The sequence below is a fragment of the Cibotium barometz genome, chromosome 5 (assembly GCF_041138505.1).
Source record: "Cibotium barometz isolate CiBa-2024 chromosome 5, ASM4113850v1, whole genome shotgun sequence".
Lineage (NCBI taxonomy): Eukaryota > Viridiplantae > Streptophyta > Polypodiopsida > Cyatheales > Cibotiaceae > Cibotium > Cibotium barometz.
The window spans coordinates 18,737,780-18,757,313 of record NC_141050.1 but is presented as its reverse complement, the minus strand read 5'-3'; the positions used below and the strand labels follow the sequence as shown (position 1 = coordinate 18,757,313).

The window sequence follows — 19,534 nt, the reverse complement described above, 5'->3', positions numbered from 1 at the left end:
TACAAACAGTCACAAAATACAGTTTCTAAATCGAACTCTCGTCTTTCCACATTATCCCTCCTTAGTCCTCATTCCACATTCCATTCAATGTGTACTCATTCTCATCCATTTCCTCATATCGACAACACATTAATTTACATACACATTCACATTCACATCCATACATCCACATCTACATGCATACATCCATACATCCACATCTACATGCATACATCCATTTTCACATCCTCATTTATACGTCCACATCCCATATCCACATTCATACATACACATCCATATCCACATCCATACATCCACATCCACATCCACATTCCCATTCACATCTATACATCCACATCTACATCCACATACATACATACATACACATCTACATGCATACATCCACATCCACATTCATACACACATACATACACATCCACATTCATACATCCACACTTCCATTTCCACATCCATACATCCACATTCATATTCATACATCCACATTCACATACATAGATACACATCCGTATCTACATTCATACATACATAGATACACATCCGTATCTACATTCATACATCCACATTCACATTCATACATACACATCTACAGGTATACATCCACATCACATTCATACAACCATATTACATCCATTCTCGTCCTAACACATCCCATATACATCTTAACACATCCTAACTCATCTTAACACATTCTATCACATCTTAACACATCCTAACTCATCTTAACACATTCTATCACATCTTAACACATCCTAACTCATCTTAACACATTCTATCACATCTCATACACCTCTTATCATATCTTATCATATCTCATACACATCTTTTCACATCTCATACAACTCTTATCACATCTTATCACTTTCCATACGCATCTTATCACATCTTATCACATCTCATACACCTCTTATCACATCTGATCACATTTCATATCTTTTTATAGAATACAAGAGAATTCTTATATTTGATATAAGATTTCTCTACACATTTATTTATGCATAAATTCCATTTAAGGAGACTAACACCTTCGAAATAAAAATCAATCTTTTAATGCATAAATTCCATTTAAGGAGACTAACACCTTCGAAATAAAAATCAATCTTTTATGCATCTTATTATGCATAAATTCAATTTGGTAGGAATTATGCATCTTCTTATGCATAAATTCAATTTGGTAAGAATTACACTTTTAGAATAAAAGAATTTCTCTTATGCATCTAAGTTATGCATAAAATCCATTTATGATGAAAACCACACTTTTAGTATAAAAGAATATCTTTTATGCATACCTCTATGCATGAAATCCAAATATAATAAAAGTCACTTTTAAAATAAAATAATCAACTTTTATGCATACCTTTATGCATGAAATTCAAATATAATAAAAGTCACTTTTTTATAATAAAACAATCAACTTTTATGCATACCTTTATGCATGGAATCCAAATATGTTAAAAGTCACACTTTTATAATAAAATAATTAACTTTTATGCATACCTCTATGCATGAAATCCAATTATGATAAAAGTAACACTTTTACAATAAAATAATCATCTTTTATGCATACATCTATGCATGAAATCCAAATATAATAAAAGTAAAACTTTTATAATAAAATAATCAACTTTTATGCATACCTTTATGCATGAAATTCAAATATGATAAAAGTCATACTTTTATAATAAAATAATCAACTTTTATGCATACCTCTATACATGAAATCCAATTATGATAAAAGTAACACTTTTATAATAAAATAATCAACTTTTATGCATACCTCTATGCATGAAATCCAAATATGATAAAAGTAACACTTTTATAATAAAATAATCAACTCTTATGCACACTTCTATGCATGAAATTCAATTGTGATAAAAGTAACACTTTTATAATAAAATAATTAACTTTTATGCATACCTCTATACATGAAATCCAATTATGATAAAAGTAACACTTTTATAATAAAATAATCAACTTTTATGCATACCTCTATGCATGAAATCCAAATATGATAAAAGTAACACTTTTATAATAAAATAATCAACTCTTATGCATACTTCTATGCATGAAATTCAATTGTGCTAAAAGTAACACTTTTACATTAAAATAATAATCTTTTATGCATACCTCTATGCATGAAATCTAATTATGATAAAAGTAACACTTTTATGTTAAAATAATAATCTATTATGCATACCTCTATGCATGAAAATCAATTATGCATAATATAAAAATCAATTTCTCTATGAATATCTTCAATTAATCTAGGATGATAATTCCTAGAATATGGTAGGAAGTCCTCTTTTCATGCTTTGAATGAAATTATTTTATGCGTAATTTTTATAAAAATTTTGCCATAGCTCCACTGTTATGACTGATAAATCTCAATTTTTTCTAAGAGATAAAGCTTATCATTAAGAAATAATTAGAATGATCCCTAATTGGATCAATAATCCATAATGGATTGAATCATCAATATTCATGAAATACATAAACTAAAAGCATAGAAAAAAGCCATTAATTTGGCCTCAAGCATAGATTAATCTTGGATTAAGGAAAAGCTTTATGAAAAGCTTCATTTGATTGAGAATGGATCATGAGTATGACCATTTCTTGAGTGAGAGAGAGAAATTACATAAAAATCATTAGAATTAACCATAAATGGAAATTTATGTAATTCTTAACTATCATTAATCAATTAACTTCAATAGCATTCATCAAATTATGTAACTCTTCACTACCATTCATTAATTAACTTCAATAGCATTCATCAAATTATGTAACTCTTCACTACCATTCATTAATTAACTTCAATAGCATTCAAAAACCATTCCAATTAAGCTTCTCAAGCTTGAGAGGGGTTGAGAAGAGAGAAACATTGAGAAATTATAGAAAATGATCAAAATTCACTAATTACCTTACAAATTGCTTGATTCTTTGTTCACGGTAGAGGCCCCCAACCAATCAATTGGTTAAGTATGTTGATGGAGCTACTAATGGGGATTGAAGAAAGAGGGAAGCCCCAAAAAACTAGTGAATTATTAATGAATTCACAGTTCTTGGCTTAGATGGAGTAGAGTAACGATGCATAAACACTATATATTTTTCAACAAGGGGGAGGCTTCTATTTATAGGAAAAGTTGAGCTCCTAACTAAACAAACTGATTCTAGAATTTTCTAAATCAATTTGGTCAATATTTGACCATTTTTAGATCAGTTAAGCTAACTTTTTGGAACTAGACTTGAATGAGGAGAAAGGAGAGATGAAATATCTCAATTTTTATGAGTTTAAAACTCATTCAAGCATGTGAAATATGCACATCCTTTAAAGAACTCCCCTTCCTTACATATGTGTCAAAATGGAATCATTATACTCAAAATATCTCATATTTTTAATATTGCTCATAGTTTTTTACTAATAAACCTTGTACATTTTCAACTCTTCATCTTATGTGAAATATGCACCTCCTTTAAAGAACTCCCCTTCCTTACATATGTGTCAAAATGGAATCATTATACCCAAAATATCTCATATTTTTAATATTGCTCATAGTTTTTTACTAATAAACCTTGTACATTTTCAACTCTTCATCTTATGTGAGCATTTACTCATTTTTGGATACCCAAAATATCTCATATTTTTAATATTGCTCATAGTTTTTTACTAATAAACCTTGTACATTTTCAACTCTTCATCTTATGTGAGCATTTACTCATTTTTGGGTATCTTCTTTTACAAATTGGATTTATCTCCTCCCTACACATGGATTGATGCTATTGGCCCATAGGAACCTTAATTAGACCATAATCTAAAAATTTCTAAAATCTAGACCCTTAGGCTAAGGTCCTTTATACCCATTTCCAATTAAGTTCTTTTTGAATTTCTGTTTCAAGGGAACTTATTTTAATAAGATGAGATAATTTTCTATCCAAAAATATTAAAAATCTAAATATTCTCTCTCTAGAATATTTTCTCTCTCTAAGTTAAAACAGTTAGAAACAAGTCTTTTATATTTCTGAAGAGGGATTGATTACAGGGGAAGATGCTAGACATTTTGAGAGGCTGGGGAGGAATCTTACATTCTCTCCCACTTGAAAAACACGAGATGCCCTCATCTCGCAAACTCGGGGTAATTTTGCAAGATGCACAAGTATGAGACTGAGAAAAAAAATTTAATTAAGATTAATCACCAATTAAAAAAGTCTCAAGAGAGTAAGGGTCAAGACAAGAACAAGATTTAAACTTTATTCATTCTTGGAACATATACAGTAAAGATAGAAGAACTCTTTACACTTCCATAAGCCCGTCCATCATATGATCACAAAAGCAGCACTCACAAGCTGCGCACATATAAGGTAACTCATCTATGGAATAATTTTGTTGGTTATTGCCGCACCTATCTCAGTGGTATGAGGTGATCTAACAAAAGGACCTCTGAGAGGCAAGCCAAAAACGGGGTAAAGGCATATCTTTTGATGAGGAAGAAAACACGCCAGTAAGAAGACCCGCTCAGAAAACCCAAGATGTCTTGATCTCATGACGCAGTAGTATCGGGGACCCAAATCCAAGGCTTCAATAACCATGGCCAAGCGGACATTGTTACGAAAGTGCTGCTGACCCTAAGGTGTTACCCTAGTTATATCTTGATAGGTCCGCCATTTGGTCTGAGCTACAGAAGTTCCCAAGTGAGGAAAAAGTGAGCGCTCATACTGTTCTATAAAATCCTTCTTCACAGACTCGCTTGCATCTTGAAGGTGAGAAATCATCATGGATAAAACTAATTCCTGTTGCCAAGCCATGAAGGAGATTAAGAAGAAGGGAGATCTATGGAAGTAAGATTACTGTGAGCGACAAGTAAAAGTTACGACTTATATAAAGGAAGGAGCTAGCGTAACTTAGAAGCCAACGGTATCTTGCCACACTGAAGTTTTACCATCTTTCCATGATTTGGGTTTGGCACATTTTTCTATAGAAGGCATTAAGAACTTTGAGATGAAGAGATAAAAGAAGTTCGTAGGCTAAGTCACCTACTTCCTTTGGTCCACAATATCTGGGGGATAACTACTTACTCCCCTAGAGATAAAGAAATTCTTTTGGTCCGTATTCAAATGAAGACTATAATTGTTTCTTTGAATTCTCTGATTGTCCTCTTTTTATCTGTATATTGTCTCTATCGATCCTGGGCAGCATTTATATCTTTATGAATTGCCTGCATCTGTTGCTCTAAGTCGCCAAGCATTTGACTGGTCATCTCGACCCTAATCAATGGGTCGGACCTAGTTAATGGAGTTAAGCAATCTTGTTCGAGACGGACCCTGATTAGATTGGTATGAAGGAATTGGTCTCTGAATTTGGGTTCTAGACTTCCCTGTGCTCTTTTCATGGTAGGAGTTGGGCAATCTTTTAACTGATGGTCAAAACCTTGGCATCCAAAACACTGGTTCTCACTTCTGAACTCATCATTCTGAATCTTTAAAACAGGTGGGCTCCTGAGAAGGTATTCTGGGTAAAGTGTCTTCCCTTTTTAAACAAAATCTTTCTTTTATTTAGAGAGGGAATAATTATAAGATCAGAAAAGGAGATTCTTACTCCTGTATACCTCAAAGGCTGGGGGAGAATCTTACATTCTACCCCACTTAAAAAGTGCGAGATGTCCTTATCTCGCAAAGTAGAGGATAACTCTTTTTCTTAAGATCCAATTTATTCTGGGGTTCCTTATATTCTAGTCAACCCAACAGAATACGGGGATAATTATCCCTTAAATAGAACTCATCATTAAATAACAATTCTTTCAATCATATCATTCATATCTTTAACACGATAATGATCCATTAGACCAAAAAATTTCTTTATGTTACACATTTCCCCACGAAAATTTCAGACAAGTTCTCAATTTGTCATTTCTTAACTTGATCTAACGAGTCAAGTGTTAACAGTAGCAATTTGATAGCACAATCCACTAATCTTATAGTGATTTGCTGAAATCATTATCATCATTTATCATCACAGGGACTCGCCCCAATCATCCATATTGTGGTTTCGCTCAGTTTTATTACATTTCAACCCATTTTCAGGGATCATCATTTTTCAATCAGAATCCCAATCAATTCATCAGTTCCCAAACAAAATTAAAAATCATATCAACCACATTCGAATTCATCAATTGGATAGCATTAATGCTTATAATTTCAAGTCTTAAATTTACTCGTATATACTGTCGGTAAAGAGCTACAGTTATACCCTCGGTATATACGGATAGTCATGATACTCAAAACTATAAGGTAAATACCATCATGTCTAGGTCTCAAGCAAGTCAGGATTCTATACAATTGCGGTACTTCCAATTGAAGTCCTAATTACTAATTTACGAATTTCAGTTTGAATAACAAATTGTATGAATTATATCACACAATTACAACCTTTTTGTGCGTCTTGATAAATTTTTGACATAATTGGCTCCTCAGTTGATCTTATTGGAGATCTATGACATAAGTCTGATAAACAGATTTTTCTTTATCCGATCGTCTGTAAACAATCACTTAAATAACAGGAAAAACATTTGTATATTTATATACAAGTTGCAATAAGTACATAGAGTGGCTCGGCTCCAAAATTCAAAATCTCCTCGAGAGACGCATAAGACGACGGTACTGGGCCATAGTCATGCCCTGTTACATAATTTCTCTAATTGCGAAGGGAGCTATTATTTTCTCCTTAGGGATAAATCGACTGAAGAGTCTATAAACTCGGCAAGCAAGTCTGAAATTTTGAGACATTGAAAGATATAGAATGACACCACGCATCATTTTTAGCTTTATCAAAATCATGGCCAATGAGAAGTTCTGCCTCAGCATTGCACGTCGGTTGCAAGAGGCGTGGATATATAGCCCTGCAAACCACTTATGCTGTTGTCTCTCCACTAGGTTAGGAAAATATAATTCCTCGAAATGGCGTGCGAGTCTTGCTCGGCTTGTTCGTGTTGAAGCGGAAGAGATGAGATGCTCGAAGGCAAATGCAATCATATCTTGAGACTGGGTGAGGTCGGGAATACCATATAAATGGGGAACTTCCATCTATAAAAACAATTTCTTTGATTAAAATTTCTTCATTAAAGAAGCTTACGGAATGAAAATACATTATGAAAATGATGTTTCTGAATTCTTATTACCAAATTCAGATAAGAATTTAATTATCTTTATTAGCTTTCAATTTCGCTCTGATACCAATTGTAAGATCCCTGTTCCCACCGAGCAACGGATTCGGGGTACTAGCAGCGAAAGTAGCACTTCTCGTGCGGGACAGGGGTCCCACACTCGGGGCCTCGCCCACGGATATTCGGACAAGAGACTAATCCGTCGGTTTTTCCAAAACCGAACCCGAAAAAACTTCCTTCACCCGGAAAGTACGGGCGATTCCACCAGGATAAACTCTTTACTCTAACGTAGTCAAGACCATTACTGATCAAGCTGATCCGCCGACTGCACCTATAAAGATACTCGGTCAGATCAAGGAAGAAACTTGCACTTGGATCATTGGGATCAATGCTTTTTTCCCCATTAAGAGGCACAGCCGTTGATTCCTATCCATATAACAAATACTATCCGGGATTTACTTTATCTATCGTAAACAGAAATTGAGTCTCGATTTATGGATCCATCAGTCTAGCCTAACCCCATCCAGTCCCATGGATTAGCCAACCGCCCAACCACTGTAGTGATGGGATCCAATTAAGAATTTGGTTAGGTTTTGTCCCGGGTACCAAGGAAAAGAGTTCCAAGGCCCCCTAGCCGGAAGTTCATGCAAACATAAAACTAGTCACACCACTTACATACCCAATATGAAATTGCCTTTTTCTTAGCATCAGCTAACTTTAAAACAATCCTTTAATGAAACCATTATGTCACTGATGACAATCCTCATAGTCTCTGGTTAAATCCTTATTTCCAATCATTTATTCATCGGTATACTTATGGCATCATTGGCAACCAGAACACTCACCACCTGTTCACTCAGGGGCCTTTTCCATAGTTCCTAGCTCATAGTAACCGGCAATATATTCATATAACAGAATGGAATCTCCGTGGAAGATCAGCAAGATCAACCCACAGATCCATATAAAAGAGCCATGGACTTATCCGTTGAGGACCAGCAAGGTCAATCAACCAGATCCATGCCCGGTTTCAGAAAACAACTCTTACTCCTTGTTCCAATATCTTCCACAACACACGTGTGGGTATCTTCGGCGACCCAGAGCCCGAGCACCGTATGGTCAGCACCCTCTAGGATCCTTCGCAAGTGACCTAGCGCTTCACTCATAGGCCGCTTCCTTGGTCCCTCATTCACAAGCTCACCATTTAAATCGAACCGAGGCTGGTCAAGACCTCGGTCGACCTTGCTACGCGAGACGTCCTCCATTGACTCTCCGTCAGCAGTTGCAACTTTAACAGTTAGGTCTTCATGACCTTAATCCACAAGACGGTCAAAATGCTTCCCCAGCATTCTTGACATAAAACAGTCATTTACAAACAGTCATAAAATACAGTTTCTAAATCGAACTCTCGTCTTTCCACATTATCCCTCCTTAGTCCACATTACTTATTTCACATTCCATTCAATGTGTACTCAATGTGTACTCATTCTCATCCATTTCCTCATATCGACGACACATTAATTCACATACACATTCACATTCACATCCATACATCCACATCTACATGCATACATCCATTTTCACATCCTCATTTATACATCCACATCCCATATCCACATTCATACATACGCATCCATATCCACATCCATACATCCACATCCACATCCACATTTATGCATACCTCTATGCATGAAATCCAATTATGATAAAAGTAACACTTTTACAATAAAATAATCATCTTTTATGCATACATCTATGCATGAAATCCAAATATGCTAAAAGTAACACTTTTATAATAAAATAATCAACTTTTATGCATACCTTTATGCATGAAATTCAAATATGATAAAAGTCACACTTTTATAATAAAATAATCAACTTTTATACACACCTCTATACATGAAATCCAATTATGATAAAAGTAACACTTTTATAATAAAATAATCAACTCTTATGCATACCTCTATGCATGAAATCCAAAAATGATAAAAGTAACACTTTTATAATAAAATAATCAACTCTTATGCACACTTCTATGCATGAAATTCAATTGTGATAAAAGTAACACTTTTATAATAAAATAATCAACTTTTATGCATACCTCTATACATGAAATCAAATTATGATAAAAGTAACACTTTTATAATAAAATAATCAGCTTTTATGCATACCTCTATGCATGAAATCCAAATATGATAAAAGTAACACTTTTATAATAAAATAATCAACTCTTGTGCATACTTCTATGCATGAAATTCAATTGTGATAAAAGTAACACTTTTACATTAAAATAATAATCTTTTATGCATACCTCTATGCATGAAATCTAATTATGATAAAAGTAACACTTTTATGTTAAAATAATAATCTATTATGCATACCTCTATGCATGAAAATCAATTATGCATAATATAAACATCAATTTCTCTATGAATATCTTCAATTAATCTAGGATGATAATTCCTAGAATATGGTAGGAAGTCCTCTTTTCATGCTTTGAATGAAATTATTTTATGCCTAATTTTTATAAAAATTTTGCCATAGCTCCGCTGCTATGACTGATAAATCTCAATTTTTTCTAAGAGATAAAGCTTATCATTAAGAAATAATTAGAATGATCCCTAATTGGATCAATAATCCATAATGGATTGAATCATCAATATTCATGAAATACATAAACTAAAAGCATAGAAAAAAGCCATTAATTTGGCCTCAAGCATAGATTAATCTTGGATTAAGGAAAAGCTTTATGAAAAGCTTCATTTGGATTGAGAATGGATCATGAGCATGACCATTTCTTGAGTGAGAGAGAGAAATTACATAAAAACCATTAGAATTAAGCATAAATGGAAATTTATGTAATTCTTAACTATCATTAATCAATTAACTTCAATAGCATTCATCAAATTATGTAACTCTTCACTACCATTAATCAATTAACTTCAATAGCATTCATCAAATTATGTAACTCTTCACTACCATTCATTAATTAACTTCAATAGCATTCAAAAACCATTCCAATTAAGCTTCTCAAGCTTGAGAGGGGTTGAGAAGAGAGAAACATTGAGAAATTATAGAAAATGATCAAAATTCACTAATTACTTTACAAATTGCTTGATTCTTTGTTCACGGTAGAGGTCCCCAACCAATCAATTGGTTAAGTATGTTGATGGAGCTACTAATGGGGATTGAAGAAAGAGGGAAGCCCCAAAAAACTAGTGAATTATTAATGAATTCACAGTTCTTGGCTTAGGTGGAGTAGAGTAACGATGCATAAACACTATATATTTTTCAACAAGGGGGAGGCTTCTATTTATAGGAAAAGTTGAGCTCCTAACCAAACAAACTGATTCTAGAATTTTCTAAATCAATTTGGTCAATATTTGACCATTTTTAGGTCAATTAAGCTAACTTTTTGGAACTAGACTTGAATGATGAGAGGAGAGATGAAATATCTCAATTTTTATGAGTTTAAAACTCATTCAAGCATGTGAAATATGCACCTCCTTTAAAGAACTCCCCTTCCTTACATATGTGTCAAAATGGAATCATTATACTCAAAATATCTCATATTTTTAATATTGCTCATAGTTTTTTACTAATAAACCTTGTACATTTTCAACTCTTCATCTTATGTGAAATATGCACCTCCTTTAAAGAACTCCCCTTCCTTACATATGTGCCAAAATGGAATCATTATACCCAAAATATCTCATATTTTTAATATTGCTCATAGTTTTTTACTAATAAACCTTGTACATTTTCAACTCTTCATCTTATGTGAGCATTTACTCATTTTTGGATACCCAAAATATCTCATATTTTTAATATTGCTCATAGTTTTTTACTAATAAACCTTGTACATTTTCAACTCTTCATCTTATGTGAGCATTTACTCATTTTTGGGTATCTTCTTTTACAAATTGGATTTATCTCCTCCCTACACATGGATTGATGCTATTGGCCCATAGGAACCTTAATTGGACCATAATCCAAAAATTTCTAAAAATTTAGACCCTTAGACCCTTAGGCTAAGGTCCTTTATACCCATTTCCAATTAATTCCAATTGCACATTGGAAAGTTCTTTTTGAATTTCTGTTTCAAGGGAACTTATTTTAATAAGATGAGATAATCTTCTATCCAAAAATATTAAAAATCTAAATATTCTCTCTCTAGAATATTTTCTCTCTCTAAGTTAAAACAGTTAGAAACAAGTCTTTTATATTTCTGAAGAGGGATTGATTTTACAGGGGAAGATGCTGGACATTTTGAGAGGCTAGGGAGGAATCTTACAATAGGGGCATGGGGCACACTCAAGAGAGGCTTTGGGGGGCTTGGAGTCTTAGGCTATGGTCTCTTGTGTAGAGGTCCATATCTACTCACCTACCATTTCACACTATAGCTACATGCTATTGGATTGGATTTATACCTGTTGTTGATGGTATGGGACATCAAGGTAGAGGTATGATGTATTTCATTTATAATTCATGTGTGCATCCCTTGGGCTCGGGTGGATGAGTTTATGCATGTTTATGCATAACAATTATCTAGAGAGATCTTAGGGTTTTAATATTCAACTATTAGGATATTCAACTCGTTGAACTCTGGCTAATACCTCCAAAACTGCTGCTGTGGGTTCTTTAAGAATATTGGCTTGCCCTCAAGAAAAGGGAGGCTGCACACTCTGCAGCTCTCTTGCCCCAAATATCTGGAGGCATTTGGCAAGCAAAGTTGTAGCCTCTTCTCAACATTGTACCTCCTTGAACAACTCCAAATGAACACATTGGCAAGCATGCTGGTATGTATCAAGAACTGCTCTGCATCTTTCCTCTCATAGTACCACTTATCCCTATCTTTGACATGAGTGACATTATGAAGACTGAATTATGGTATAGATTGGATTCTATCATTGACATCAAATGCATACATCAGGGTATTATTCATGTTTATAATTAAAGACTTGTTTCCCTTGGTCATGCCTTCCCTAAACCTCACTGGCATCTCATGCTTTGGTGGTTGCCTATCAATCACTTCAACTTTAGCCTCTTCCACTTATGGAACCCTTTTCCCTATACAAATACAAAGTATTGCAAATCATTAAGGGCAAAAGCAACATAATTTTTATGGTGCAGGTGAATGGCTGCATAGAAACACGATGAGACCATATTGAAATGACAAGTAAGAGTCCCATTGAATAGGGCCATGCAAGACACGTTGATCAAGAAACAAAATATTTCATTACATGATCTAGAAAGAGGCATATGCAAAGGTTGGCAGCTTGATACAAAGAAGATAACCATGAAAGTAGGGGTAGTGGAAACACAATAGGCATAGAGCTTTTTGCATACCCCCGTGACTTGGGCGAACAAGAATGAGATGCCATAGGATGAGTGGGCATAGTACTTTTTTTGGTCGTGGAGTAGAAACTCCAAGCTAAGCAGTTGCACCGCATTTGTTGGAGTCATGCACACTAACATCTTCTTGGCCTGTCACATCAACAAATTTAGCCTTCTTGATTGGTACACCCGGATCACTATTGTCATACGCTCGCTTCTAACTCATTTTAGAAGCCATTTGTCTCAGTGTTGTGTAGTCCAGCTCATCTGAACTTGTGGGAGATCCAAAACCCTTTTCTATGTTTTCTCCCTCTTTATCTTCACCCTGTTTCACGCTAGTGTCCTCCTTCCCTTCATCTATAGCTTGCTTCATTTTAGCAAGATCCTTATGTGTAGCATCATCCTCTACCTGATGTAGAACAGCATCCACCCCACTGCTTAATCTATGTCCTTCACCATGATCAATCTTGTTTTTGGATTGTTAACATGGTATCAGAGCTTGGGTGGGCTCTTGGTCATGGTGAATATTTATGTATAGATTTCTTGGTTATGTATTCATTTGATTAAGCATTATTTTCAATTTATTATGGAAAAAATTAGCACATTCATTGTCATTAGTATTGCATTTGGAGAGAGATTATGCTCATGGAGATTTGGAGATTATGGTGCTACCCCCTAAAGAAGCTGAAAATGGAGATTTCATCAAAAGTATGAAGGCTATGGAGTCTTCGGGGTGTCAACAAGAAAGCTGTCAAGAAAAGATTTGTGAAGGTATTTTGGATTTTGCCTCATTAATTTTTTGGTTAGAGCATGAATGGATGCTCCTTGGAAAGGGTTGCTATGTATGAAATTTGTGGATCTCATAGCTCTTGTATGTTGGCAAAGAGAATGTGTGGAGGTGAAACGCTTGTACAAGCAGCAAGGGGAAAGCATTGTGGGCAAGGAAAGGAGCCCATGAATGTACACATCAAATGGAGGGATGTGCTGATTTGCTCATGAAAGATGACTTGGTAGTAATCGACCTCCACAGGTTGAGGTCTTGTGCGAAGGCTGCATCAAAAGGTGCAGAGCCCAGTGCAGAAACAGGTCACAGCTGCAGCTTCTATGGCATGCCTCACAAAGTGGACTGATCCAGAAAGCAGCCAGATTGCAGACTCAAAAAGATAAGGTTTGTTTTTAATTTTAAAAAAAATGTGAGCCCTTGCTGCGCAAGATAAGGTTCAAACGAAAGGCTTTAAAAAATTACCTTATTAAGCCCCATTCACACAGGTTCTTGTAAACACTTAAAGCTTTGTTCACATGCATAAAAGATGCGGCATGTGTTTGCCTTATTTGTATAAGATGTCTAGGTATATGTGTTCATATGCGGGTTCCTTGCCTGACTACAATCAAAAGGCTTTGTAATTTTCATTTTCACCCATAATTGATGATGGGAAAATCGTCCCCGAGCCTACGTGCTCAAAACAAACAAAAAAAATTGTAATCTCTCATGGTATAAGGATTGCCCTGCCCGAGCTCAATCACCTAGAAGCTCACCTAGAAGCTCGAAATGGTTGTCGCATGATATGTGCGTGAGCGATGCATGTATGAGGTGTATGCACATGGGTTGGTTCCTACCCGAACTTCTATGTTCAAATTGGACTTAGTGGTTCTGCTATGAGCGAGTCGGCTCAAAAAGGACTTGGTGTCTAAGATGGTACACACGCGCACACATATTGTTTGATGGACACTCATGTATCATTGAGGGGGAGTGTCGAGAGGTAGCGATTGCGGTTGTGCAATGCTACATTGATATGGGTGATTGGGTGAGTGAGAACACCTCGATTAAGAGACCTCGATTAAGAGGGGGTGTTGAGAGATATAATCGCGGTGTTGTGTGTATGTGGAAAAGCACCCTAGAGGTGCAAGATATTGTGGCAAGATAAGAATGCCACATGTAATATTGAATGGTGTGTGAGTGTTGTGACCAAAAGAGTGGAAACGGAGTTGCGATTGCGGTTGTGCAATGCTACATTGATATGGGTGATGGGTGAGTGTGAGAACACCTCGATTATTAAGAGGGGGTGTTGAGAGATGTAATCGCCATGTTGTGTGTGTGGGAAAGCACCCTAGAGGTGCAAGATATTGTGGCAAGATAAGAATGCCACATGTAATATTGAATGGTGTGAGTGTTGACCAAAAGAGTGGAAAATGGATGATGACATGTAAAGTGAGATAAGGCTAGACGACCTATATCATTGTATGGTTCATTGTGAATGCAATAAGGTAATAGAATTGAGTGTTGAGTGTGCAATCTCTCTCTCTCTCTCTCTCTTACGGAGTTCTTAGTGTGATTTAATCCACCCTAATTATGTTGCTTAATCTATGTCCTTGACCATGATCAATCCCACTTTTGGACTGTTAACATATCTTACCTACAATGAGAACATCATTTACTAAAATCAGTATTTTCAGAAACATAATCATTATCATGAAAAGACTAAGTACCAAGCAATACAAGACCACAAAGTAACCACTTGCTAGGCAATTTTAGACACCTTAAGTGCTTTGGCCACTACAAAAGTACTTTAGTTCCTACAAAAGTGCTATAGGCTCAGCAAAAGCACTTTCCAAGATCTTAAATAGAATAAAAAGTACTTTTGACACTACAAAAGTGCTTTCTAATATCCTAAAGATAATAAAAAGTGCTTTGGGAACTATAAAAGTGCTTTCCAATGTCCTAAAGATTTAAAGAAAGTGCTTTGGCACAAACAAAATGACTTTTGGGCTCTACAAAAGTGCTTTCCAAAATTTTAAATAGAATTAAAAGTGCTTTGGCACTACCCACGTATAGCCCATCCCCGATGTGAACTAAAATTTGCCAAGCATCAATGCTCCTCATATACTAAGTGACTTCTCTTTATAAAGGAGGCCTTGTAAAGTAGAGCTTTACACATACGTAGTCATGATAGCAAAGGTAGAATATTGTTTTCCAACGTAACCTGACATGGGAAGCAAAGCTTTTGGTAGAAACTTGTTGGGCTTGAGTAGAAATCACTATCTAAAGAAGGGAAAAGTCACCTCTATCCGAAGGGGAAAATGGTTGCTTTGAGAGGAGTATTATTTGAAAGGGGAAAATGGTTGCTTTGAGAGGAGTATTATCCCACATGTGAATATAAAGATAAGTTGAAATATTGAAAAAAGGGGGGGGGGGGGGGGGGGGGGGGGAGAGCCAGAATTAGCCGAGACTATACCAGTAAGTCCTATAGTAAACAGAAAGATTAACCCTACTGCAAATGACATGAGTGTTTTGTTAGAGCCACTTAAGATTCAACTTTTCTATTCCTCAACTCACCTTGGGATTAGTTCTTGTTCAAATAGCACAGATTCATTAATATCACCCATTTCTACAATAATAATACCGAAAGTTAAGAAAACGTTTACAATTAGAGTTCACGAGTACCACGAGTTATGTAGACACCTTAAGGGCATGAATCATGTAGAATGAACTACAATCACATTCACAATGCTTGTCACTAGATGTACAACTGCTTTTTCAAGGCTTACTTCAGTTGCAAAGGCATGAAAGCAGCCCCCATCATACTTTCTTTTGAAAAATGACCAGTTAGCTTTGAGGTCCAAACGTACTTTTTAACAAAGGATAGCATCAATCACCCAGCTTTGAGGTCCAAACGTACTTTTTAACAAAGGATAGCATCAATCACCCAGCTTTATTGGTAATTCTTCTCGTGTCCCACTCAGTGAAGCTATATAACCCTCCACTTGCTCAACAGAGTTCAGACAGAGTGGCTAATGTCTGAAACCAGTCATCCAGGCGTGCAAGTGGGCGTAATTTGCCAGCCTCTTCTGACAACAGAAACTCAAAATCAGAGGCATCTTGATCAAAGTCCAAAACTTTCTTGTCATCTCCACTGCTCTGAGAAGCCAGGTGGAGTGTGGAAGATGCTCCGCAAGGGTCCAGTCCTTGTGCAGCCTGAAAATTGTACATCGTCCTGCCAATACAAGAGTCTAGGGCACACCAAAAGTTGTGCTAGTAACCATGGGGGCAACATCAAGGCTCTTGATCAAAGACATTAGAAAGCCGTATTACTTAACTTCAGAAGTGCACACACCTGTGTGATATACATCGGGATATGATTGAAATCATCATGATATCTCATCAAAATCATCTCAACATTTTAGTCAACAGCTCAAACTTGGCATTGAGATAACTAGAGGTTATTACTCAAAGAGATTGCGATTAGGAAACTCATCAAAAACATCGGCATACCCAATACGACTTTACTTTTAAGAAGGTTGCCAAGAAGAAAGGGGAGGCGTCTCAGAATTGAAGAAGGTCCATGCATTCATATCTGGGTATCGCTCTCCAGCAACTACATCACCATGAAAGAGAGCCTCAATCTCTTCAATCTCCTGTTTGCTGAGCTTAACTTGAAGTGCACCCACATTCTCCTCAAAGTTTTTCACCTTGGTAGTGCCGGGAATAGGTACAACATCATTCCCTTGATGATGCACCCAAGCAAGGGCGAGCTGACCTGGGGTGCACCCTTTTTTTGAGGCAAGTCCATGCAATCCATTGAATAGCTTTTGGTTCTTCTCCAAATTATCCCCCTTGAATCTGGGTTGGGCAGTCTGCGGACAAAAAGCAGAAAAACAGCGACCTTGTAAAATACAGGCAAAAAGGATCACTAAGTTTGTGCAAGACCGAGCTGAGTTGTTAAGACGATGATACCTTTCGGAAATCCGTGTCCGCAAGACCTTCTAAAATTTTTGCTCCAGCAGAGAAGAAGCCACGGCCCAGTGGGCTGTAAACAACAATACCGATCCCCAACTCCCTACAATACAACAACAGAAGCTCTTACAGTCATTGGCGATTTAAATTAGGAGACGTCAATTGGCACCATACAAGTGAGAAAGGCAGCAAATGTCCCCAAGGCGGTAGCCTAGTGGATAAGGCTTTGGACTTTCTAAGGAAGGTCCTAAGTTCAAATCCTCTTGGGGACACCTCATACTAAGGGTGTGTTCACGTGTAAGTGGGCACAAAGGCTGCCATCTACCCACGCTCCACTTTAGGCCATCTTCCTTCGATCATCTCGGCACTTGCTTCCATCCTCCACTTCGATGATCCAGCGGCCTTTCAAGCTCATGCTCTAAATCAAGGACAATGGTTGCCATGGACATGAAAGATCGGGACAACTTACGACACCCAATTCTATAAAAGCTATGCAGGGTGTCGGCCGAGCGGCTAACTTGTGGGGTTTGTCCCGTGGCTTGTCCACTGCCTACAAAGTGGCCAAAGGGTGGTATTGGGGTGTGTGTGGTGAGTAGTATAGTGTGTGGGTAGCTGGGTGAAATTCCCATGTTCGATTAGGAATGGGATAAGACCTCGTAAGAGTAGGAAAAAAAAAGGGGGGGGGCAGCAAATGATCACCTGCAAGTGGGTACAATGTCTTTTTCTACATCTCGAGACCATAATGACCATTCGATTTGGACAGCTGTGATGGGGTGAACAGCATGAGCTCGTCTTATGGTGGATGCAGAAGCCTCAGAGAGACCAAGATACTTCACCTTCCCTTCCTCTACTAACTTTTTCATTTCTCCAACCTGATTCAATGGCAGTCTATAAGAATGAAATAGTAGAAAATCCTCCTACGGCTATTTGCAAGAGCAATCCAACGGTCAGCTAACCTGCTCCCTAGAAAGAATTTAAAGATTGCCATTATATCTACATATACGTACATACATGTCGGATGCCATCAGGAACACACATGCAAAAAACATTTTTATCTTTAGAATGAGTGCTTACAGTGACTTCAATAGGAACTCTCGTATCCACACGATGCTGATAATAAAGATCAATGCAATCCACATCAAGCCTTTTCAAGCTTGCTTCACAGGCAGCCCGCACATAGCCAGGGTCTCCGCGATATGAGCGCTGCCCATTTTCGACGTGGATCCCAAACTTTGTTGCAAGCTGGACCTTATGACGTATTCCTTTTAAGGCCTGAATAGATGCAGCACATTAATATAGGGATTATGAAGCTCAAGTCTATAATGACTAAACAAGTAAAATACCATGACTTGAAACAGCGTTTTGTAAACCCTAATATTCTCAAACCAGCTTTGTTTGAAACCCTCGTTTCCTTTGCATCCGAACCCATATCCCTGTGCAACCATTGAAACCCTACCCTCCTGCGTTCCAAACCTAAACCCTAACCTCCTGAGCTCTGAAATCTTATATTCCTTTCACCAGTTTCTTCTTGAAACCCTAATATCCTACTATAAGCTTCATTTAGGAAGCCTAACATCCTTTAATCAGCTTCATTTCCACTCTGCTTCACTTTGAAACTCTGACATCCTTCATTCAGCTTCATTGCCGAATATCGAAACCCTAAATGACTTGCGGGTAGAAACCCTAATACAGCTGGTGTAAGAGAAAGCTGAGAAAAAAGCTAACCTTGCCGAGCAGGATCTCATTAAGGAAGGGGCCATAGATATCAGAGGTGTCGAGGAAGGTGATGCCGGAGTCGACAGCATGGTGGATGAGGGCAATCATGTCCTGCTCGGGCTTCGGAGGGCCGTAGACTGCCGACATGCCCATGCATCCCAGCCCTTGCACAGACACTTCGAAGCCCTGAGAACCTAAGGGTACATTGCACGCCATGGCCAGACCTCGTAAGCTGAGATGAGAGAGAGGCGATGAAGTTATGTAACATAACATACATGCTGCATCTATATATTATATAGACACGCGTATGTGTGTTTCACTTCGCCACGACTCCTCCTCGTCTGCACTTTGGAAGAGTCAATGATATTTTTTGAGCAAAATTTTTAAAATGCCCGTAGAAAATTACACTAAAATTTAAAAAAAACAACTTGTTATATTTCACCAAACCCCATCCAAAACAACTTATGACCTGCACATAGTTTTCCCCCCCCCCTTTAAATGGAGCTAGTAATGGAACAATTTTCAACCTTTGATTTTACTTTCTAATCTTCTCAGTTGCAAAATCCTTTTGAAATGGAAGGTGTAGTGGCGAGAGAGGTAC

General features: G+C 36.8%; 1 protein-coding gene across 2 annotated transcripts; it reads right to left on the bottom strand.

Moving 5' to 3' along the window:
- Positions 1 to 16,545: 16,545 nt before the first annotated feature.
- Positions 16,546 to 19,293, bottom strand: LOC147638161 (putative aldo-keto reductase 2). Of its 2 annotated transcripts, XM_086798090.1 has the most exons (5): positions 18,943 to 19,293; positions 18,292 to 18,489; positions 17,917 to 18,089; positions 17,218 to 17,320; positions 16,546 to 17,117 (listed from the first exon to the last, which is right to left on the bottom strand). In XM_086798090.1, exons 1-5 carry the CDS (start codon positions 19,204 to 19,206, stop codon positions 16,773 to 16,775), a joined length of 1,083 nt encoding a protein of 360 aa, XP_086654216.1. In that variant the 5' UTR covers positions 19,207 to 19,293; the 3' UTR covers positions 16,546 to 16,772. The 2 variants fall into 2 exon arrangements, with proteins under 2 accessions (XP_086654216.1, XP_086654217.1); XM_086798091.1 differs by lacking the exon at positions 18,292 to 18,489 and having other exon boundaries at positions 18,943 to 19,164.
- Between the last annotated feature and the right edge of the window lie 241 nt (positions 19,294 to 19,534).